The sequence below is a fragment of the Peromyscus maniculatus genome, chromosome 8 (genome assembly GCF_049852395.1).
Source record: "Peromyscus maniculatus bairdii isolate BWxNUB_F1_BW_parent chromosome 8, HU_Pman_BW_mat_3.1, whole genome shotgun sequence".
Taxonomy (NCBI): Eukaryota; Metazoa; Chordata; class Mammalia; order Rodentia; family Cricetidae; genus Peromyscus; species Peromyscus maniculatus.
Window position 1 is genome coordinate 83120331 of NC_134859.1, and position 23414 is coordinate 83143744.

A 23414-nucleotide genomic window follows, 5' to 3' on the forward strand; every position below is an offset into this window, starting at 1 on the left:
GTCTCTGTTTTTTTATTTTTATTTTTATTTTTTTTTTTAATTTAGGGGTTCACCCATGCTCTATGGGCAACACAGATCTCCTTCCTCCCACCTCAAGACCTGGTCTCTCTGTGTAACCCTGACTGTCCCAGAACACACTCTGTAGATCAGGCTGGCTCCAGTTTGGAGATCCCCTGCCTCTGCCCACTTAGGACTGGGATCAAATGCATGAACCACCACCATATCTTCTACATCCCGGTGGCTATAGGTGTCTCTGGCCAGCAAAAGCTAAAAACTGCAACTCTGCCTTGTAAAATAACTGAAAAACTCTCAATCTTTAGGAGAAAACCCTGGTATTTCTGCCCTTCATGATTAGGTAAGCAGCAAGCTATGTGAAATTCAGGGTCACACTGAGGAGACACCTTCCTTTTCAAATGTGATAAACATCAGCGGAGGTTTCTGTGCTTGGTGACAATTACTAGCAATGTTTGTTGAGAGTGACCTACAGTGTACTACAGGCCTACAATCTGGAGCAGTTCTGGCTTTCATGGACCCTTCCCCATAAGGGGACTCGAGTTCAAGTTCAGGCTGGTGATAGCCTAGGCTGAGCCCACCCAGAGCTCAAGGTGATCCGTTCCTTATTACAACCAAGCCCTTGGTATAACAGAAAAGTTTGAATTTTCTGCAGGGAGAGCTTCAGAAAACTAGAAAATGTAGGCTTTCATGTGGGATTGATCTAGGAAAGAGAAAATCTGCAAAGGCGGATTTGTATAACAAGCCATTTGAATCCACAGCACAATAGGCCCCAACTGAGCGGCCTCGGGCAATCCCAGCGGTTGGGGCACCCCTGCTCCCCCATCCTCTTTAACTTCCAAGGAAATTCAAAGGCTGCAGGAGGCAACTAGGGTCTCGGGCTTTCTAGTCCCTCAATTGTGTGGAAATGTGCTGGGGCCAGGGTCGGTTTCCTGGCTTTCCTGGCCTATGGAGAGGGTGCCAAAGAGCAGAAAGCCCTCACAGGCAGCTGATTCGCGGCCACTTAGCCAGCCTTGGCTTCCCCAGACTGCAGATCCCAGAAAAAGGGGATAAAATCTTGTCCTCCTTCCCCCTCCCTTTCCCCGTTCGTGCTGTGCCAATCTCTCTCTTCCCCCCTCTCCCTCCCTCCTTCCCTCTGCCCCTCCCTCCTGCCCCCTTCCTCTCTCCCACCCTTAGTCTATTTTTTGAAGTAAAGCCCTGTGAGCCTGTTTCTTGGTCTCTTTCTCCACCCTTAAACGGAAATCCAGACCCCCTTCCCAGACATCTAGAGGCTCCATTTCCTCTTCAGATACGGACATTGCGTGCCCTGGGCTGTGGATTGCACGTTTTCTGCGCTCCATCGGGTCCCCAGCTCCTTGGCTCCGCCTCACCCCTTTTGGGGCCTCCAAGGGCCTTCAGGGCTGTAGCTCGGCAGGGTCCCTAGGGAAGGGACCTTGCAGGCACTTCCCTGGGCACAGCGCATTCGGGACAGGAGGGGCATCTACAATGAGCTGGGCGGCTAGTACCAATGACCCAAAGCAAAGAACTCCCTGACGCCTATAGTTTTCAATACCTTCGCCCTCTTCTTCAGAAGCATTCCCGGGTTATCCTCTGAGGAGGCCCTTCCCCCGACTCCCCCCCCCCCGCCCATCACCAGGAGATGGACACTTTATTGGGAGAGCTTTTTATTCTCTCGTTAAACCTGCCAAAGCGCAGAAGACAGAGAGCCAGGGAGAGAGAGAGAGAGAGAGAGAGAGAGAGAGAGAGAGAGAGAGAGAGAGAGAGAGAGAGAGAGAACAGAGACAGACACACACAAGGAAAGACAGAAGCACAGACACAGAGGCATGCATACAGAGACACAGAAAGACAGGAGCACGGACACAGAGACACACAGACAGAGACAGAACGAGAAGGAGAGAAGAGAAGAGGCGGAGCCGGACTCCGGGTCCCCTCTCCCCCTGCAATTTCTGCGGGGAGGATTTTATGAGCTTCTCTCCCCCAGGCCGCAGCCAATCAGCGCTTATGCTCGGGCCCCTGCGTCTCTTGCGTCAAGACGGCCCAGGCAGGCGAATGCAGGCGCCGTGCGAGCTGGGAGCGATTTAAAACGCTTAAGATTCCCCTGGCCTGGGTGGGGAGAGCGAGCTGGGTGCCCCCTAGGACCCCCACCTTCGGCTCCCCATGAGCGGATCATCGGCCCCATGGAGCCCGGCAATTATGCCACCTTGGACGGAGCCAAAGATATCGAAGGCTTGCTGGGAGCCGGAGGGGGTCGGAATCTAGTCCCCCACTCCCCACTGGCTAACCATCCTGCGGCGCCAACGCTGATGCCAGCTGTCAATTATGCGCCCCTGGATCTGCCAGGCTCTGCGGAGCCACCAAAGCAGTGCCACCCTTGTCCTGGGGTGCCCCAGGGGGCATCTCCAGCTCCTGTGCCTTATGGCTACTTTGGAGGCGGGTACTACTCTTGCCGAGTGTCCAGGAGCTCACTGAAACCCTGTGCCCAGACTGCCACCCTGGCCACCTACCCTTCGGAAACTCCTGCGCCCGGGGAGGAGTACACCAGCCGTCCCACCGAGTTTGCCTTCTATCCGGGCTACCCGGGACCTTACCAGCCTATGGCCAGTTACCTGGATGTGTCCGTGGTGCAGACCCTGGGAGCCCCCGGGGAGCCTCGCCACGACTCTCTGCTGCCTGTGGACAGTTACCAGCCGTGGGCCCTGGCCGGTGGCTGGAACAGCCAGATGTGTTGCCAAGGTGAACAGAACCCACCGGGTCCCTTCTGGAAAGCGGCATTTGCAGGTAACTCCTACTGTGGCTCCCCTTGGCTCTGAGCACGGGCTACGCCGGCACTTGCTTGGAAGGAGGTTCGAGGAGAAGGAGGGAGACTTGGGGCTGGTGAGGAGGAGCCCGGGGCTCCTTGGTTGCTCATTAGAACTTTGAAGGAGGGTCCAGGCAGCTAGAGGGCCTGGATGGAGGTCTCAGAGGGTCGGAATGAGGGGCTTCAGCAGGGCGCTAGCTGCATCTTGAGGGTAGCTTCCCCTCTCCTCTTACCCCTGAGGCTCTAGGAGCAGCCTTTCAATATGTCGGGAGAACCTTGGACCTCTGCTGTTGACTGGGGCCTGAGTGTCCCAGCACAACCTCAGTCTAATTCTACACAAAGGCCAAATGACATAATTTAGTGGTTTTGAGGGTGGCGATGAGCGGTGGGTGGGATGGGCTCTTGGGTGTTTCTTAGAGAATACAGCCACTTGCTTTCTTAGATGAGGTTTCAATTTCGAAAGGAAAATGTAGGTTTTCTTCGGCTGGGTGGTGTATTGAAGGGTGTGTTTCGGGAGTGTGTGTGTGTGTGTGTGTGTGTGTGTAATGGGGGACATAAACCTGTTTTCTCCTGTACATAATTTGCCAATGAAATCAGTAGGAGTGGCTGAGTTCTGAAAATGCATGAGACTGGACTGTGTGATTGTGGACAAAACCCTGACAGGGTGGGTGTGTTTGCAGAGTCCCGATGTGAGGTCAGGGATGGTGGGGATGGCCAACAGAGGCTGAGTGAGTGGCGATCCCAGAATCAGGCAGAATCCAGCAGTATCCCTGTGTGTTTTGGGGGCGCAGAGCCCACGCATAGGATGATCAGGAAGCGCCTGCAGGATGACGTAGCCCTGAGGCTTGCAGGGCCTGGGTCGGCTTGGTTTGGCACTAGAGAGGGGATTGATTGAGCATGCCTTTCCCTCCTTCCTTTTCGCACCACGCAGAGCCCAACACCCAGCACCCTCCTGACGGCTGTGCCTTCCGCCGCGGCCGCAAAAAACGCATTCCCTATAGCAAGGGGCAGTTGCGGGAGCTGGAGCGGGAGTACGCCGCCAACAAGTTCATCACCAAGGACAAGAGGCGCAAGATCTCGGCAGCCACCAGCCTCTCTGAACGCCAGATCACCATCTGGTTTCAGAACCGCCGGGTCAAGGAGAAAAAGGTTCTCGCCAAGGTCAAGACCAGCGCTACCCCGTGAACGCCAGAGGGGGTGGGCAGGGGAAGAGGGATTGTCCTGGAGAAACTGGGAGCCTGCCAGGGCCGGGACTGGCAGAGGACTCGGCTGAGGGACCCCCAGAGATGACACCGTCAGCAGGCTACTGAGTTATGGACTGTTCCTCAGGGGCCACCCTGCATGTGTCGGGAGTGTGAGGCCTGAAATGACAGTCCACTCCACCCGGGTTCCAGAGAACCTGTGTCAGTCATAATCATTCATCCTAACGGCAATGATAATCTCATAACCAGCACTAGTTGCCATGATAATTAGTTTCATATTTTCTATCTAGAGCTCTGTAGAGCGCTTAGAACCCGCTTTCATGAGTTGAGCTGATTGTGAATAAATGTGGAAGAAGATCTTTTTGTAGAACAGTTTCCTCTCAACCCCCTTTCTGTGTGCACCAGCCACCATTCCAGTGGCTGGGGAGGGGGGGAGAATGGGGCGGGGGGGGGGGAGGCAGATTCACCCTTCTAAGGTATACATGCGATGTGCACTTGGCGTTTTTTTTTTTTTTTTCTGAGATCACAGCTGTGCAGGGCAGACCATGTTAATAATGGATGCATCTCCCTCCCTCCTCCCTACCCACCTCTTCCTTTGGTCTCATATTCCCTGCCTGCCTCCTAGGCTGTATCCAGTGGGAAGCCCCGTCTCAAATGCTGAGATTTTGCAGTTATGTGAACATGAGACCAGTAGCCTGATTGGGTCAGAGCCACCAGAACTGAATTAAAAGAGAGGACTTGGCAGGACAGTTAATTCCCTGGGTACTCTCTCAAACTCCACTTCTCTTGAAAAATGAGAGAGCTGAGCTCTCCTGGTGGGCCTGACCCCACCAGGATTTGCTGGGCATTTAGGAACCACATGCAATAGTCAGTCATACGTGGTGGTTGTGAAGGCTCCTTTCAGGCCCAGTGGTTACAGGGAAGGGCACTGTCCCACCCTATTTTCAGGCCTTTTAAAAACACACTAGAATATGGGACAAGAAAGGAAACCAGCAAAGAATAGATGGCCCCTTCCCCACCTTTCCTTACCTTTCCTAATGCTGGAGGAACTTCTCTGCCCTAGGCCTGGAAGAAGGGGAAGACTTTAAAAAAATTTTTTTTTCGTCTTATGTAGAAGGAGAGCACCTGGAGGAAGTGAAGAGACCCAGGATCAGGGTGGAGGGACTCTGGACACCCAGCGCCAAAGTGGCCTCTTTGCCTTTTCACTGCCTGGCTCTGGGGTCCCTGAACACAAGGTGCCCAAGGGCACCAATGACCAGGACATAATACAAAACCCTGGAAAGCCCGGAGGAATGTGGTTATTTGCAGAAGATAGACACAGAGAGGGTCTCTTTCCTGATGTACTTGGACCCACTATGGCGGGGTGTAGAACTAAACAGGGACCCTGCTCAGCAGAGCCAGCGAGGTTACCTCGGTCACTAATCCTTGGGCTGAGTGGAGGCGCTCTGTAATCCAGCACCTTTCCTGAAGGCCGGAGAGGCTGCTGGATGGATGCGGCTGCATTGAGTTGGGTAGCTATCGAGTAGTGGGTAGTGGCCAGTGTCTTCATGGGCTTTTCCTTCCCCAAAAAGGGTTTATGGTTCTCCAAGAAACCATGGGTGAGCTGCTGCAGCCAAGGGAATCCAGTGCATCCTCCTGTGGCCTGGTGGGATTCCAGACCTGGCTCCTCTCTCAGGAAAGAATGAGGGGGAAGCTGCTCAGATTCTTCTATGTTTACCAAGAAGAAGCCAGGAGTTAGGCATGGTGATACAAGACTCTAAGTCCAGCCGTGGGATGCTGAGGCAGGGGGGATTGCAGAAAGTTTGAGATGAAGCCATCTGGGCAGAGTGAGTTCCAGCCCAGTCTGAGCTACATCAAACCATGTTTTCTTCTTATTATTATTTTTAGTTTAAAAAGTCAAGATTGGGGAAAAGGAGGGAGAGAGACACCACCTCTTCTTGGAGGACAGAATACATGTGCCCCTCAGAGTTGTAAGGAGACGTCCGTTGTGATGGAAATTTCTTTCCATTCCCGCCATGGTCCAGTCTAAGCCCCCAGGTTAGGTTATGAACTCTGCTCAGATTACTCTCTGCTTTCCACATTACTCACTAGAAGGATAGCTTCCCCCCCACCCCCTCAAGACAAGGTTTCTCTTAGCTCTGGCTGCCCTGGATCTCGCTCTGTAGACCAAGCTGGCCTCGAACTCACAGAGATCAGCCTGCCTCCGGAGTGCTGCCTGGCTGGGATAGCTTTTGGAATTATAGGTTCTTAACTCCTTTTGTAATGTTATCCAAACCTGACCAAAGTGGGCAAACCCTTCCCTGGCCAACTTCAGAAAGGAGTGTGAGGCTTCAGCGCAGATGGGAATGTGGGAAGTGTGCCGGGGCACTGAGGTATGTGACCCCCACTTAGGCTACAAGACTGGCTGCTGTCTCAATGAACAGACGGGTCAAGGACCGGTGAAGGTTCTGGACTCCTGGGCTCTAACTTCACCCTTCTGCTCTAAGGGGCTTAAAATTTCAGAGCTCCTTTACTTTTCGTTGGTACTAATTTCAGAGCAGACAAAAGATTTGGGGGTTTTAAGAGATTTATTCCGCCACCAACATGATTGAACTATTAAGAAGACAAGCGCTCCCCCTTCCGGTAGACATTTGCCATTTCAGGAAACCGGCCGCCCGCCCGAGGCTTTCATTCTCCAGCCCCCTTCTCACCCCACAGCTTCCGGCTTGCAACAGCCTGGGACCTCTGGCCCCCGGGGTTTGAAGGTTCTAGGCCTGTGAAAGCTTCAGGACTCCAAGGCGCCCGGAATTCCAGAAGATGTGTAGGTCTAGCCTCGGATGTGCCCCGGAGGAGGACAGGAAAGGCGAAGAAGAGGCAAAGCCGTGAGCGCATTCCACCTTTCCGTCCACCTCTTGGTTACGTGGAAATAATAAATTTATCCTCCAAACATCACCGCTGGCGGCGGGTTTCCTATTTCTTTTTTCCTTACTTGTCTGGAACCTATACAAGACACATTTAATTCATTTTTTTATTAAGTCATTTTAGGGGACCCTTCTCAACCGTATTTTACAAAGCGAATTATTCCCAACCACCACCGACCCGACCACATCGACACCGCTCAGCTGTTTATGTGTAACATACAACAAAATGCCTGTGTCTACCCTGACCCACCTGCCGCTGTTCCCTTTTCAGTAAGAAATTCTTGAAGCAACAAAAGATACAAGGGATTTTGTTTCTTCCTGAAAATACGGAGGAAAAATGTGTGACCACAACTTCAGACTACAGGATCAAAGGGCAAACAAATTGCCCGGGGCACACACACACATTTATAAATCCCGAGAATAACTTTTTATTATTAAAAGGGAGCCTTTTCATCAACAAGGTGAAATTTTACTCCGAGCAGCTCTGTGTACCCTTCCCTCCTCTCCCACGCGTATTACTTCCTCCGGCTTAGAGTTTCAGCCAGCCACGAAACTGGATCCAAATGTAGCTTCTTCGTCTACACCGTCCCCGGCACGATTATCACCTTTAACTGCTAAGCAGGTGGATTAGATTAGGCCTCTAGAGATCCAATGAGGGGATAGTGGAAAGTGTATAGACAGGATTTCCGGAAGCTCTTTTGAATCTAGGTCCCAACCCCAGCAAAGCGGAGGATGACCCCCAGGCTCCCAAGTTCCGGCCTTTTACTCCTGCTGGCAAGCACTTCCGGGGGTTGGGGAGGTGGGAGAACCCTGGTAGGATTGCTGTGGAATGAAAATTTATTTTACCTCTCCTCCACATTCTACTACTGGGGTTTGCTCAAAGGCAGCGCTCACAAGCAAGCTCCCCCCATCCATCTCGGAAGGGTTGCTGGCTCCCCTCCCCCAGCGCAGAGCGGGTTCCCCGCTCCCCTCCTCTCCTTCATTAAAGTTTTATTCAAGGTTCTAAGTGCTGCACTTTAATTAGGTTTCTTTCGGGGGAAACCGTGCCCCACCCCCACCTCAGTCTAATAGGAACCCCAGAGCTACAATCTCGAATTAAATAAATGAACTCGTTACCGTAAATTTGCCATAAAGCGCCCAGGCGGCTGCGGTGCAGAAGACGGAGGGAGGAGATTCCAGTCGTTTTTGAAAGACATTTATACCTTAGGCTTACCCACCTGAACAGTCTCTGGGCAGGAGAAGAGAAAGGCCAGGAGCCGCCCACCTCTCCTGCCCAAGAGCGGGGCACCCTCCCCCCTCCCGGCTCTGGCCGGGGCTTGCAGAGAGATTTAAAACATCCAATGGGGAACAGATGCCAGCCTGTCTTCCTTTCTCGGCTAACAGTTATGGGGGCTGCGGGGGGGGGGGAGGACACCGAGTTGTCGGAGACATGAGAGAAAGAATGCCATCATTACCCCTAGGCTCCCCTAAATTGCCCCTGAAACAGGAGGAGCTGCAAAAGAATGCAGTAGCCCCCAGAATTATGGGAAGAGGAAGGGAGCAACTGCCTGCGCCCAGTCTGTGGGGAGGGTCATTGCCATTGAACTTGAAGATCCCGGCTGGTGGTCTCCACTCCCTCCACCCCCACTCTACTAAATGCTTTATGGGTGGGGGGAGCAGGGGTAGGCGAGAGGAGAAAGAGGGGGGAAACGCACTTCTCTGGTCTCGAGAAGGAAGGAGGCCCAGTTGGGGCTGCTGGTGGCACGTAGTCGGTTCCAGAGACCTGCTGGAAGCCGCTGCCCCAAATCGCCACAGACCTGAGGAAGCTTACGGAGTATCGGAGTATCGGAGTATCGTCCCCAAACTTCTCTCTGGGCTTGAAGCTGTAAGACGGAGCGCTACTGATTTAACCTCGCCCCAGACTTAGCAAGGAGCAGAGCATCCGGGGCAGCGGTAGCTCGGGTTCCTCTCCAAGCCTTAAGGAGTGCGAATCGCTGGGAAGCTGAAATCTTCAGGCAGATGTCTGCAGAGTTCCGGGGCCTAGGAGCAACTGGATGCCCATCACCACCTTTGCAGAGGGGTCAAGAGTGTTATTCAGTGCCCCCCACCTTTCTGCTTCCAAGAGTTTCTCTTTAATAAGGTAAACAACTAACTCATGGGCTGAGTGCGTTTCCTATGTATCGACCTGGGACCTGCCTCTAAGAAGTCCTGCAAGAATGTTGCTCGAGAATTTGGGGACACTGGAGGTCTCTGCAATAAGGGGGGGAGGCCCCAAAACTTCTCTCAGAGGCAACCTGTCAGTGACTTCTTCTTGTTGGCTTTTGGAGAGAGGGATGGTCATTTGGGCTGAAAGTCACTAAGAAAATGCTTCGAAGTATGCGGGGGACGTTCTTGGTCTGGGCTTGGGAGAGGCTTACTGGTGAGGACAGTATCCCAGGCATGTGGCTTTATGGTTGTCTTTGACTGGATGGAATCTTGGCAAGGGAAAAAAAAAATATTGTTGATCTTGTCACTTGTATTTAAAACATTTTATGCCTGTATTGAAAACTAGACAAAAGTTAACCAGGGTAATGATTTTTCTGACTGACTGAAGCGTTAACAAAAAGCAAGAGGGAGGTGTTGCATCTATCCCCTGGGCCTCTGGCTCCCCTCCCCTCCGAAATGCTCTCTCAGACGTTCGTTGGGAGCTTCTGAGGAGCAACTGCCAGGGGTGCCATCACCCTGGGCAGTTCTCAAGTGCCCAGTCCTTTCTGTCCTGGAGCATCGTGAGGCATCGTGGGACATCACGGGACATTGGGGCGCGGGTCACCCCCTCAGACCTCCTGCTGCTGACTTAAAGTTTGGGTGGGCTAGTTCATTTGCAGGCACCTGAAGACTTGCTAATACCCCCCTCAAAACAAAACAAGAAAACCCCACCTGGCTACTTCTCTACTGTTCCTCTGGGGCTACTGTCCTTCATTCACCTTGAAAGTCCCTATGGAGTGACACTTCGTAAAATAAAGAAATCGAGACAACCTTGTGAGTTATTTTATTTGTGCCTCAATGACAGGATCTGGGTGGGGGCATCTTTTAACTTCTAAGCTCCTGGTGTTTACCAACTGACAGAAGAAGAAGCCCAGGCTCTTTCCTACCACCAACCAACTTCTCTCCCTAGAAACACCTGCTTCCCCCTGGTGCCCTCTATTCCAGGTCACAGAGGGTAGGTGCATTCCAAACACCCTAGACCCTGCCTCACTAAGAAACTGGGCAGATCTGTCTAAGTGTGAGCACCACGGGATTAAACACATGGGGCAATTTAGTTCAACCAAGTTTTCATTTCAAGCCCCTAGTGCGTGCAAAGCTTCGGAAAAAGATACCTGGGAAGGACAAAGCCTGTCTCCTAGCTTTGCCTAGCTTCGCGGCCAGCTCTTGGGCTGGCATCCCCCAGGCCTGAGGACTACAGTCTATGTTCTCTGCACCGTGAGGGAGAGGGACATCTTTGCAAATTATTACAGTCAGGACAAATGGAAAACAGGACGGAGACACATACACTGGCATCCGGAGAGGTTTTCCGGGAGAGGCCCTGTTCCAGAAGGACCTGGAAAGGTGCTCGGAATATCGAAAGCGGGAGGAAATGGGTGAGGAACAATTCAGAAGAGGCGGGAAACTGCAGGTCCTAGGAGGAGACCAGTGTAAAAGCTCCCTCTCTGGACAGAGGTCTGGGGTGGGTATCTTCCAGGGGCCTGGATGCCAGGGCAAAGCCTGACGCTGATTAGATAACCCCCCTGGCCATCCCCGCTCCACTCAGACAGACTTTTGCGTAGCAATCCTGTAAGGCTTGAGACACGGGAAAGCGGAGTTCGGACCCATCCTAGGGCCCTCACAGTTCACTGACCCTAGGCGAGTCCAGCCTATGTCACCCCTACCCCCACCCCCCAGCGCTCCCTGCCAGAGACCTGCGCCCAGCCTTTGTCTGGTGCAATGGTTTAAGTTCGCTCCCCCTCCCCCTCCAAGCAGGGTTTTGTCATTGAACTTGAGCCAAGCTGTAAACATTCCTCTAGCTCTTCGGGAGCGAGACGAGAAAGCCGAGCGGGTGGAGGGGGAAAGAGAGGATGGGGCTATGGAAGGACCCGGAACGCTAGAGACCTGGCCTCTCCCACTAAACCATCCGTTGCTTTATTACAGGAACTTGTGGTCCTTGTCTTCGGCGAAAACGTACGGGGTCTGAGTGTAAACACCCAACCGTTGAGGCCCTAGAGCAAGCGAGGCGGTGCGTTAGACTCCGCGGAATCTTGAACACTCTCTGTTCCCGGTAGTTTACCTTGGGTTAGGCCGTTAGCACCCTCCCTCCCCCCAGTATCTTTCCCGCGATCAAGATAAACACGTGCATAAATAACAAAGGATTAACAGCTCCAGCCTGCGCGCGATCAGAGGTGGGTCACCCTGCCGCGCGGTCCTTGCCTTCCCAGTCCCCGCCGCGTGGGTCCCCGCAGCCCGCAGAGCGACAACCGAACCCCGCGGGTGCTCGATCTTCGACTCGGGACCAGGATGCGGAAGCTCGGGCAACCAGGAGTCTCCCTCTTCCCGCGGGGGAACCTCGGCCGCTGCACCGGGGGACCCGGGAAAAGCGCGTCTTGCTCAGAGACCTGCAGAGAGCGGAGGCCGGGGACTGGCGAGCGGCCTTTGAAACTGGTAGTAGCTGTGATTGCTTTGTTCTGTTAAATTTAGTTTTAGGAATTCCTGATCCTGGAACCCCAAGGCAAGCAGGCGTCTGCGGTAGGTCGAGGGGATGTTTACTGACTGTGGAATACGGGGGTAGAAGGCGGCCCCGGGCGAGCTGCGGGCGGGGAGAGCCGGGCTGGCCTGCAGGCCTGATGTGGCTGGGATGGGGTCCGTGCCCAGGAGTCCCTTCCAGGAACCTCCCAAGGCCCACTAAGGAGACGCCAGATCCCGTCAACCGATGCAAAGCTTCCAGCCCTTCCATTTAGGACTAGAGAAAAATGCCTGGAGGCAAGTCCTTTCTGGCAAATGGTTAGTGGCCCGAGGGAATTATCCGGATAATGTTGTTGATGCTTTCTCTCCCAGTTACCTGCCGTAAGATATGCTTGGGACAAAGGGCTGGTTATTTTAATCCTCTCCCCGGCAACCTTGGCTCTCCAGGCCGGGAAAGAATTAAGCCAGCCCCTCTCCCTTTGTCTTGACCTTGGGAGTTTAGGGGGTGGGGAGGACTAGGGTCAAGTTCACTTCTCGTAATTTATCTTCCGACGAAATCAGGCCACTGGATTTCATTCCAGTCCGGGAGGGGGGCTCCTAATTGTGACGTCGTGTTGGAGGGGCTTTTGAGAGAGCTTTTCCATTTTAATTTATTGTTCCGTTCCCATCCTCCCCCAGCCCAGTGCTATGGAGGAGACATAATTCGATACGCGACAAATTAGTCTAATTGGAAAAAGTACGTGTAAAAACGTGTCTTAAATTAGGCACTTGGCCGGTTTTGTGTTTTTTCGGTGCTAAGCGTTCATCAGTGTTAGGCGTTTATCAAGGTTAGGCATTTACCGTGCTGGGCACCATCATTTCTGCCGAAACCGGTTTAGAGAGAAACATCCTAACTGCTTCCCCCGGAAGATGCAGACTACACACAACAGAGCAAATTTCCACAACTTTTTGGTCATTAAAAAAAAAAAAAGTCAAAGTAAAAACGAAACAAAAATAAAGTTGTACCCCAGATCACACCCGCCACCACCACACAAATAGAAAACGGGACAGAAACTTCCTTCTCTCGGTGCCCACGGTCTACAGTCTGCAGCCACTGTTCCTAGCTAGTTTTTGATCTCCCTTTCCTATGCTCGGTCGCCAGGGCTCTGCATCCAAGCTTGTTTGAAAACTTGCATTTCCCAGGCCACAGTGAGCTTCCCAGGTTGCTGCAGTTTCTAAGTAGTGCTTACGAATTACATAAAATAATTGAACGGGATTGTCAGGCTCTAAGAAATGGATTCCAGCAGTGCTGTTCGTTTAGGTAGTGCCTGTACTCAAAACACAGCTTCTTCCTCCTGTGGATGCACAGAGCAACTCATTCCAACCGTCAAGACTTGGAGAAGTATTGAATACTACAAAGAAACTAAAACCTGTCCCATAAACTGCCATGGAAGTTTCCAAAGCTTAATCTCCGTCCTGTGTCTGCTGCCCCTTTTTCTGTGTACAAGTGTATTTCAAAATCCAATCTTGTGTGACTTTTGGTATTTTGTTCTTTAAAGTTCATCTTAAATTAAGAACATTTCCCAGTGTCACTAAATATGTTTCAAAATCCTGGCTTTGACAATTCTGCAGTATTTAATCCTCTAGATGTGCCATCAAAAAAAAAAAAAACAAAAAACAAACCCATTTCTTTACTGGGTATATAACTCGGGTAGAGTGCTCACCTAGCATGCTCAAGGCCCTGGGTTTTATCCTCAAAAAAAAAAAAAAAAAAAAAAAAAAAAGCAGTGTTTACTTGTTAGGCACTTGGAGTTTCCACATTCACTTTTTTTTCCTCTTTGAGACCTGTCCACAGTCTAGCCCTAGCTGGCCTGCGACTTTCTATGTTGGCCAGTCCCCACATGGATTTTAAAAGTAATCCATAAGAAGAAAGTTGTCCCCTTACTATGTTTGGTGGGTTGATGAGAGTTGAATCCCGCTGGAACAGAATGCTTTGGAATTACTAGGTTATAATTTCTCCGTACTTCTCGGGAGACAGGAAAGGGACCTTTCTGGAGCACTCCATGAAGATACCCCATGTTTTGTTGGATAACAGTGGTGATTATGTATCCTGGAGGCAAAAATTCATTAAGCAGAGCATCAAGAATTTTTGCTTCTCTTGGGTTTTAAAACCTCTCTTGTAGGGCCCCCCAAAGCTTGGGTCTGTTTACCTCGGAAGAGGGCAATGCCGGAAGTAGGTGGAGGAAGTGAATAATGGGGTGGAGATCAGTCCAAGCTAGATGGTTCACCCTGCTAGGGTGTTATCTTTGCTTCATAGAGATCAAAATATTTACCGTAAGTAAATATTTGTCCCTTAGTGTAGAGAGGAGAAAAGAGAGAGGGAGGAGGAGGCAGAGGAAGGGAGAGAGAGAGAGAGAGAGAGAGAAGGAGTTTCCCCCCTCCCACACCAGTGCTAACACCCACAAGTGGAGAGTCCCCCCTCCCCCTTTGATGAAATAGAGGGTTTCATGCAGTTAAACCTCAAATTCTGATTCCCCTGCTTCAGCCTCCTGAGTTCTGGGCCTGCAAATGTGAGCCCCCCATCCCCAGCTAGACTTCCCTTATTACAGTTGCACTCTTGTGGCTTTGAGCTCCCCGGTGAGTGGAGCAGGGCAGAATGGAAGAGAAATCATAATATTGACAGACAGCTGACTGGTGTCACATTGCTGTGTAAAATAAAGGTGGTTTTATCTACAGGTACCAATAAACACACCACAGAGCTACTAACCCTGACCTCTAGATTCAACCTGGAGGTTTAGCTCGGTGGAAGACTATGTGCCTTAGCATGCCCAAGACCCTCAGTCCACACCTCAGCAAATGGGGAGGGATACTGAGGGCTCATTTTGCATGTGTTTGATGGTATTCCAGGGATAATGATGACCCAGAGCCAGGGGAGCGGAGCAGAGCTTAAATCTGAGTCTGCTTTGTTGGCCCTGGCTCATGGGGTTAGAGATGCTTTGTGATGGACAGAATGCAGGCTTCATTCTTGTAATGCTGAGGAGGAGGAGGAGGAGGAGGAGGAGGAGGAGGAGGAGGAGGAGGAGGAGGAGGCCACTTCCTGTCTGGCACAGGTAAGTGGCTGTTAAAGTCACCTCTCATTTTCCCTTCCAGGGCTAACGATTTACAGTCGTCATCTTCCTCCATTTTCATCAAGGGTCAAGACAAAGCTGGGTTTTTAAGTTTTATGAGAAAGAATATCAGAAATGACTTTCAGTGTTGAAAACAAAGGTCCATCAATGGAGCTGGTGGGGGAACTCGGTTGGTATAGTGCTTGCCAAGCATGCATGAGGCTCTAGGTTCCACCCCCAGTACCTCTATCTATATATTTCTAACCCACACATGTGTGTGCACGTGTGCGCACACACACATTGGGTGTCTTTATTTTTTAAAAGCCCCCTCCCTTTTCTGAGGCATGACGCTAGTACACAGTAATTTTAAGTGTGTGGCTTCACAGATATTTACCTATGAATATTTACCCACATAATCACAGTTCAGTACAAAATCCAGAATGTTCCCTGGCCCCTGATCATGCTGCCTTGCCCCTTTCCAGTATACTATTCCAGAGGTAACAGCAGTTCCTATTCCTGCTGACGTTGATTTGTTTTGCCTGTCTTTACATCTTTGATGTGTGTGTGTGCCTGCCCTCACCTCACTGGCCCTGTGACTACTCTTGAACCTGTCTCTTGGCATCTAAATCTGTTCATTTACTAGAGAAAGTCTATATTACACAGTAGCTAAATTTAACCTCAACAGCTAGGTGGTGTTCCAAGAGTCAGGTCATCTAGACACCACTCGGTTTCTCACAGCTGTCAGATTTAGGAGACGGAAGCATCCGCAGACCAGAGGATCTGATTGCATTGACTTGGATTTCTCAGTCTTGTTTAATGATATCATCGTCCCCTGGATTTTCTGGCAGCAGAGCATCAAGATGTTCAGCTGGGGTAATTCTTAGTCTTCCACTGACCCAGTCCCAGGTGGGTCTCAGTCACAGCTATCCATTCCTCTGTAAATTACCCCCAAACTCCCCCCAAAAGTCAAGTGCAATGAGATGGGCTGCCTGACTGAGATCAGTGGTCAGGGTTATCAGGGACCAGGGATCTAAGGGTTAGTGCCTGAAGATGGAATTTGTTCTCCTGAGTCCCGATTTGGAAGCTTAGTTGAGTCTTAGAAAATTTATTACCTCATGGTCTTGTTAACAAGAATCGATATATCTTCCCAGGCAAAAATTTCCATTACTGGTGACAGGTGCTTGGAGCCAGCTTATTAAAAACCATCATTTCAACCCCTGCAGCAAATGTGCCCCAGTATATTTGGAACAGAATGCTAATTTCCAGCTTCGTGGCATCATCTAGGATTCTAGGACCCTGAGAGCTCGGGAGACGTTTTAATAGTCAAGAGAAAAACAAAACAAGACAAAACCCAGGCCTCATCTTCAGCTACATCCTGGATCCGAGCCGCTTGAGGGTCTGCCTTTATTCTCCAGGCTGCACCCACCTTCTGGCCGGTTAGCACAGTTCAAAGCTCTCATCTGCTGCCTTGGGTTGGCTTTGGAGACTCTTTTCTCATTGATAGGCAGCTGCAGTGTGGATAGAAAGAGCCCTGTCCTTCCTTCAAGCTGGTGGGTTGAATTCATGTCCTGAGTGAGAAAAGCCCTCTGATACACTTCATAGCCTGGGATGATCTTCCTGTTTATATCTCTTTCGTCTGGGATGTGCCACCATACACAGTTTACGGGCTACTGAGCATCAGACCCAGGACTTTGTGCATGCTAGGCAAGCTTTCTACCAACTTTGCTCTATCTCCTGCTAGGTTCTTATCTTTCTAAGTATCTCCAGCGTTCCTGTGTACATTCACATCTTTTATATTAGGTGGTACAGCGGGGTACATCAAGGGAAAAGGAATCTGCCCATTTCACAGAGGCTGAACGAACACGTGGAGGCAGTTCTTTGTGGTGGAGGTGAGAGGACCTGACTCACTGGCTCTAGTTTCAGACTCCCTCAGGGCCCTGGGAAGCGTGCAGTGGGTGAAGGACAGACTTGGGGAGATACTGTGTGGAGATCTTGTAGGAATCAGAAAGCTTTCACACGCCAGGAGCTCTGTGCCCTCTTCTGGTCTTCCAAGAGACCTTTTTGGAAAACTTACCCAAATTATTAGCAAACTTCCTGTGTCACTCAGGCCAAATAAAAGGGAAATTTTAGGGAAATCAGCTGAATGACCTGGTTAAGAATTAATCTTATGGCGACTAAGGATGTAGCTCAGTGGCAGAGCAATTGCCTAGAATCCAGAAGATTGTGGAATTCATCCCGCTTCCAAGAAGAAGAAGAAGAAGAAGAAGAAGAAGAAGAAGAAGAAGAAGAAGAAGAAGAAGAAGAAGAAGAAGAAGAAGAAGAAGAAAAGGAAGGAAGGAAGGAAGGAAGGAAGGAAAGAAAGAAAGAAAGAAAGAAAGAAAGAAAGAAAGAAAGAAAGAAAGAAAGAAAGAAAGAAAGAAAGAAAAGAATGTTTTCACCTGACTGTCAGTAAATGGCTCACCTGAAATGCTTAGGGGTGGGGCTGGTGTTGTCAATGAGTGGGTGGTGTAGGAACTGCCCAGCAGGTGCAAGGCTCTTGGTCTGATCCTGGGCACTACCGACCAGATAAAGTAAAAATAAGACTCAGACGCTCACGTTCTTGGTGTTGAACCTGGGGATAAAGTTCAGCAGTGCAGCCTTTAAAAGGTAGAGCAGGAGGGTCAGACGTTGAAAGGGGCCTTGGCTACAGGACACCCTACAGCAAGACATCACCGAGGAGGAGGGCACTGGGTCAGCCAGTGAAGTGTGAGCCTTGACCCCCAAAACCCGCATAAAGGAGCCAGGCATGGTAGCAGTAGGGCGGGTGGGGAGGAGACAGGGGAATCCCTGGGGCTCACTGGCTGGCCCGGATGGACAAGATACATCATGCAGACATTTGCACACCACGTCTGAAAGACATTTGTACACCATGTCTGAAGGGAGCATGCAGGGATTGGGTAGGCTACTGCTCAGACACGATAGTGTTGGGGAGCCCCCGAGAGATGAAGCCAAAGGGTTGTTTGTATCATTAACAAAATGTCCCCAAGTTTTGTATTTTGGTTTCTGTCTTGTTTTGTTTTTGTTTTCCAAGACATGGTTTCTCTGTGTAGCCCTGGCTCTCCTAGAACTCACTCTGTAAATCCGGCTGGCCTGGAACTCATAGAAATCCACCTGCCCCTGCCTCACCAGTGCTGGGATTACAGATGTGTGCCACCACTGCCCGGCTTGATCTCTGTCTTAATGAGCAACATGAATTTGACATCGCTTCCACAGAATGGTATTTCACAAAGCTTTTGGCTGATTTCATGGACTCATACAGTTTGTTTGGTTATGTAAGACCAGCCTATAACGTTTGATTTTTCTTTTTCACATTTTTGATTTATGAATTTTATGTGTGTTTTGCCTACATATATGTGTGTAACATGTGCATGCTTGGTGCCCACAAGGTCAGAACCGGGCATCAAATCCTCAGGAACTGGAGTCAGGTTAGGAGCCACCGTGTGGGGACTGGGAATCAAACCTGGGTCCTCTGCAAGAGCAGCAAGTGCTCTTAACGTCTAAGCCATCTGTCCAGCCCCCTGGGCTTTCTTTATGTTTGGGGGGGGCGGGGTGCTGAGGGTTGTAACAAAACCCTGCAGAAGCCAGGAAAACATTCTACTAGAGACCTAACCTCAATATTTAGCCCCTTCTATAGATTTTTTTTTTTTTGAGACTCTAGCTTAGGCTGCTCTGGCACTAACTATGTAGGCTCTGCTGATCTTTAACCCAAAGCAATCCTCCTGCCTCAGTTGCATGCATATTGCCATCAAAGGTGTTAGCCAGCTCAACCCTAAAAAATTTTTGTCCTGGAAATTTGGGAGGTATTGACTTTTCTGTGACCTTTCTCCATCCCTCTAAATAGTCAAGCTTCCTTCCTTCTGAGTCCTCTCCCCGACTATAAAATATTCCAATAAACAACACAAACTCAAGCCTACATCCACTTAAGCTTCCGCAGGAAAATCCCGAGTAATTGAATATTCAGCGTTCGTTGGTGTCACGTGGTTTCAGGCTTGGGAGAGCTGAAAACTCAGTGTTGGGAACCCTCACGGGGGTTGTATGTTCAGGTGACAAAACCAGTGTTGTGGGCCAGCAAGATGGCTCAGTGCATAAAGGAGCTTGCCACCGAGCCTGATGACCCGAGTTCAATCCCTAGAACACATGGAGTGGAAAGGGAGAACCTACTTCTGCAAGTTATCTTCCGACTGCCACATGCACTGCATGGCAGGAGCACACACACACACACACACACACACACACACACACACACACACACACAAGCAAACAAAGCCTGGTGTTGGATCAAGGTGGTGGTTCCTTTGGCTTTCTGGGTGGGGCCTCTTCCTGGACCTCAGACCAAGAAATAGCAGTTTCCCTTCCCCAGCAGTAAGACTCTCTGGGAAACAAAGGCTTCCCTTACCTCTGAGCATCAAGGCTTCCGTGGGTGGGGCAGTGGCGGTGTGTGCGTGTGCGTGTGCGTGTGTGCATGTGTGTGCATGTGTGTGCATGTGTGTGTGCGTGTGTGTGTGTGTGTGTGCGTGTGTGTGTATGTGTGTGTGCATGTGTGTGTGCGCGCGCGTGTGTGTGTGTGTGTGTGCATGTGTGTGTGCGTGCGTGTGTGTCTGTGTGTGTGTGTGCATGTGTGTGTGTGTGTGTGTGTGTGTGTGTGTGTGTGTATCTCCATCTCCCACACTCAGGTATGAGCCACTAGAGAAGCCGTTGCATTTCCTAGATGACCTGGATGGTGGAAGTGAGCCTTTCCCCCATAAAGACATTTTATTTGTCCCTAAGACTTGTTTGGAATCATCTCACTGTGTCCCATGTGCTATTTTTACTCTTGTTTCCAAGACCCACATTCACTTTTGGCACAGCTGGTGGGTGAAAGTGTGATTCTGGCTGAGATGTCTGCTGCCAACTTGGCGAGGGTTTCCCAAGGCCGCTCTGAGGGTGCTGGCTCTGCTAAGAAAGAGGTCGAAGAAGCTTGTCTCCGAGCTTAAGGCGCGCCCGAGTCATCCCCTCAGGAAACTGCCAGGCTGCTGCAAAGTCTGGGGAGGGAGAAGCATTGGCCTCCTCCCCTCCTCCCTCTCTCCCTCCTCTCCCTCCCTTCCTTTGTTCCTTCCTTCCTCCTTCCTTCCTTCCTTCCCTTTCTTTCTTCCTTTCTTCTGTTTTTCAAGACGGGGGTTTCTCTGTGTAGCCCAGGCCATCCTAGAACTTTGTAGACCTCTTGAACTCACAGAGATCCTCCTGCCTTTGTTTCTGAGTGCTGGGATTAAAGGCATTTGCTACCACCTCCTGGCTTCCCCTCCATTTAAAAAAAGATTTAGTTGGGCCTTGTGGTGGTGTATTCCTTTAATGCCAGCACTCTGAGGCAGGAGGATCCTGAGATCAAGGCCAGCCTGGTCTACAGAGGGAGTTCTGGGACAACAAAGATGACATAGAGAAACCCTGTCTGGAAAAACAAAAATAAATAAATAATAAAAAAGACTTAATTATTTTTATTATGTGTATCTGTGAGTACCTGTGTGTGTATATCTGTGAGTACCTGTGTGTATATCTGAGTACCTGTGCGTGTGTGTGTATCTGTACCTGTGTGTGTGTGTATCTGTGTACCTCTGTGTGTGTGTGTGTATCTGTGTACCTGTGTGTGTGTGTGTATCTGTGTACCTGTGTGTGTATATCAGTGAGTACTTGTGTGTGTGTGTGTATATCAGTGAGTACTTGTGTGTGTGTATCAGTGTGTACCTGTGTGTGTGTGTGTGTGTGTGTGTGTGTGTGTGTATCTGTGTACCTGTGTGTGTGTGTATATATGCACCACACCCACAACTGGTGCCTGTGGAGGTGAGACGAGGGCATTGAGTCCCTCTGGAACTGTAGTAGGTTGTGAGCTGGGAACCCGACCTGGGTCCTCTGCAAGAACAGTACCTGCTCTTACCGGCGGAGCCGTCTTTCCAGCCCCTCCCCCTCCTCGTCAAATCTCTGAAGAGGGAACCCCAGTAATGACACTTTCTGTGTCAAAGTACTCCCAAGAGAGTTTTCCACCCTGGACAGCTCTTGCACCCTCCCTCCCCCTTTAAGGAAGAGTCTTTCTGTGGAGTCCTGGCCGACCTGGAACTCACGTGCACCTCTGTGCCTAGCTGGCCACTCTTAGTGACAAGGTTTCACATAACCCAGCTGGCCTCTGAGACATTGTGTGGCTGAGGAGGAGCTTGAACTTGTGACCCTCCTGCCTGCGCCTCCTGAGCGCTGGGGTGACAGGTGTGTGCCTTTGCGCCCCATTTATGTGGTGCTGGGGATCTGATCCACGGTTTGGTACATGCTAGGCTAGGCAAGCCCTCCACCAAGCAAGCCAGATCCTCAGCCCTATTCAAGGTTTTTAATGTTTTGTTTTGTTTTTAAATGTGCTTTTCAGTTAGTGGACAAAAGGATGGGCTTCCACAGAAATAAGGTGAATGATTGAGGAAGACACTCTGATATCTTTACCTCCACCACATGGCTCAGGCTTTGGTACCATACCTTCTCTCGCTGAGCCATCTCTCAAGTGGAAGGAAAACCATCTTTCCTGCCTTTGATGTGACTCTAAAAGATCTTTGATTTAAAGCAGGAAACAATGGTGCTCCGCATGCTCCGTGGTGCTTCAGTGATGCATCGCATGAGTGTGAACTCTGTAGTCAATAATTTTTACCTTTAAATGAATAGTGTAAAACCCCTGTGACCTCAGGCCCATACCATGTGTGGTCACGTTTGCAAATTCAAGCCCAATCCTGACTCTGCAATTGACTAGGAGGAAAAGACACCGGACAACAGCTAGTTCTTCTGGAAGAACCAGCCAGCCACCTCTCCATCTCTTCCTAGAGACTGCCTAATTGCATCCCTTTGTCACTAAGTGGCCTCCTTGGTCATTGTAGGGTTGGCAAGGGTAATAAAGGAGCAGTTGTTGAAAAAAAAAAAAAAAAGGATGGGCTTCGTGCATACATCACGGCACCTTGCTCATATTCGGAATACCGCTGCTCTCCCCTTCCTGCTCTGGTCTTCCACTGTTAGCTTTGTTTCATTTGTTTGTTTGTTCTGGAGACTGAGGCCAGGGCCTTCACAGAAGCATGGTGATGTACTCTGGAGGCTGAGGCAAGAAGATTACAAGTTCGAGGCCAGACCAGCTTACAAACTGAGACCTTTCTCAGAAAAGGAATTTAGACTGTGAGCATCCTAAGTACACACCCTTACTACCGAGAGTATCAGATCCATTGGATCTGGAGTTATAATGGTTGGGAGCTGCCGTGTGGGTGCAGGGAATTGAACTCAGGACCTCTGGAAGAGCAGTCAGTGCTCTTAACTGCTGAGCCATCTCTCCAGCCCTGCCCTGGCTATTTTTTTTTTTTAAAGACTTACCTTGCCAGGGCTGGAGAGATGGCTCAGAGGTTAAGAGCACTGACTGATCTTCCAGAGGTCCTGAGTTCAATTCCCAGCAACCACATGGTGGCTCACAGCCATCTATAATGAGATCTGGTGCCCTCTTCCGGCCTGCAAGCATACATGCAGGCAGAACACTGTATACATAATGAATAAATAAATCTTAAAAAAAAAATTAAAAAAAAAAAAAGACTTACCTTGCGTGTGTGTACACGTGTGTTCAGGTGTCTGAGGAAGCCAGAAGAGGGCTTTAGATTCCCTAGAGCTGGAATCACAGATGGTTATGAGCCACGTGACATGGGTGCTGGGAACCGAACTAGAAGCCTCTGGAAAAGCAGCGAGTACTCTTAACCACTGAGACATCTCTCCAGCTTCTCTTGGCCGTTCTTACACGACACACTGCCACCAACATCCTTCCTTTCTCCTCCTGGTGGGACTCTCCTGTGGTCCCTCCCTGCCTGATCACAGTTAATTCCATCAACTGCAGAGCAGACTGAAGAGAAAGCTATTCCTGTTGCTGGCTGGGAACTTCAAGGAAGAGGACCAGCTTCCGTGGAGTGCTGGGAGTTTTCTTTGCCATGCTGTTCCAGAGGGGCATTTGAGGCCCAGTGAGAGGGTCTGACCTCTTGGGTCTTCTTTAATCATCCTGCACAATCTGCTGACTTGCCTTGAGGGTCATGAGTCTGGCAGAGTGACAGCCTTAGATGCTGCATGAACGCTGGTTGGATGAATAAATAATGAGTAGAGAAATGCAGCCACAGTCACTGCCAACTGAAGCTCCATCCCAAAGTGAAACTATAAAGTTCCCTTTATAATAAAGCAGCGGTTTATTTGATATGTGGTTCCTTTCACTGGCCACGGAGAGGTAAGATGTCTGTGCTGTGCATGTCCTCCAGCATGACAAAATGCTCCCCTGTCACCGAGATTCTTATCTCCCCAGTGTCCCCTCCTCCAAGGCCCCAAGAATAAAGCCCGAACCGTGCATTGTCCTCCCCAAGACTGTAAAGGAGAAAGTCTCTTGTTTCCAGGGTAACGATACATGATCTAAGGTTTTTAATTGTTTGCAATGTTTTCATTAACACGCCACTTACTCCTCTAATGATGTCAGACATTTCTTATCTGCATTGTGCAGTTGAGTAACCTTTGAGCTAAGGAGGTAGAATCGGGATTCCACACAGGTTGTTGATACTAGTGCTCTGTGCGAGGCGCCTCTCCAGGTGTACCGTCTCCCAACCCCCTGGGATTCCATCTTTCACTTCCTCGTGTGTGCCAGGATCTTCTTACCTCTGGGTTTTGTCTACATGAAACCCCCATTTCCAGAACT

At 50.2% G+C, this 23414-nt stretch overlaps 1 protein-coding gene and 1 long non-coding RNA gene across 2 annotated transcripts; one reads left to right on the forward strand and one right to left on the reverse strand.

Moving 5' to 3' along the window:
* The first annotated feature begins 2091 nt into the window (after positions 1-2091).
* On the forward strand, positions 2092-4368 carry Hoxb13 (homeobox B13). The gene is made up of 2 exons (XM_006971907.4): positions 2092-2790; positions 3741-4368. Exons 1-2 carry the CDS (start codon positions 2190-2192, stop codon positions 3992-3994), a joined length of 855 nt encoding a protein of 284 aa, XP_006971969.1. The 5' UTR covers positions 2092-2189; the 3' UTR covers positions 3995-4368.
* Positions 4369-6559: 2191 nt separating this feature from the next.
* Positions 6560-7378, reverse strand: LOC121831443 (uncharacterized). Its single transcript, XR_006074880.2, has 2 exons — positions 7162-7378; positions 6560-6990 (listed from the first exon to the last, which is right to left on the reverse strand). It is a non-coding gene; the product is annotated as an uncharacterized LOC121831443 (long non-coding RNA).
* Positions 7379-23414: the final 16036 nt, after the last annotated feature.

Coding starts and splice junctions, on each gene's coding strand:
- Hoxb13 (XM_006971907.4), top strand. CDS start 2,190: ATGGAGCCCGGCAATTATGCCACCTTGGACGGAGCCAAAGATATCGAA. Junction 2,791..3,740: donor CTGGAAAGCGGCATTTGCAG/GTAACTCCTACT, acceptor CGCACCACGCAG/AGCCCAACACCCAGCACCCT.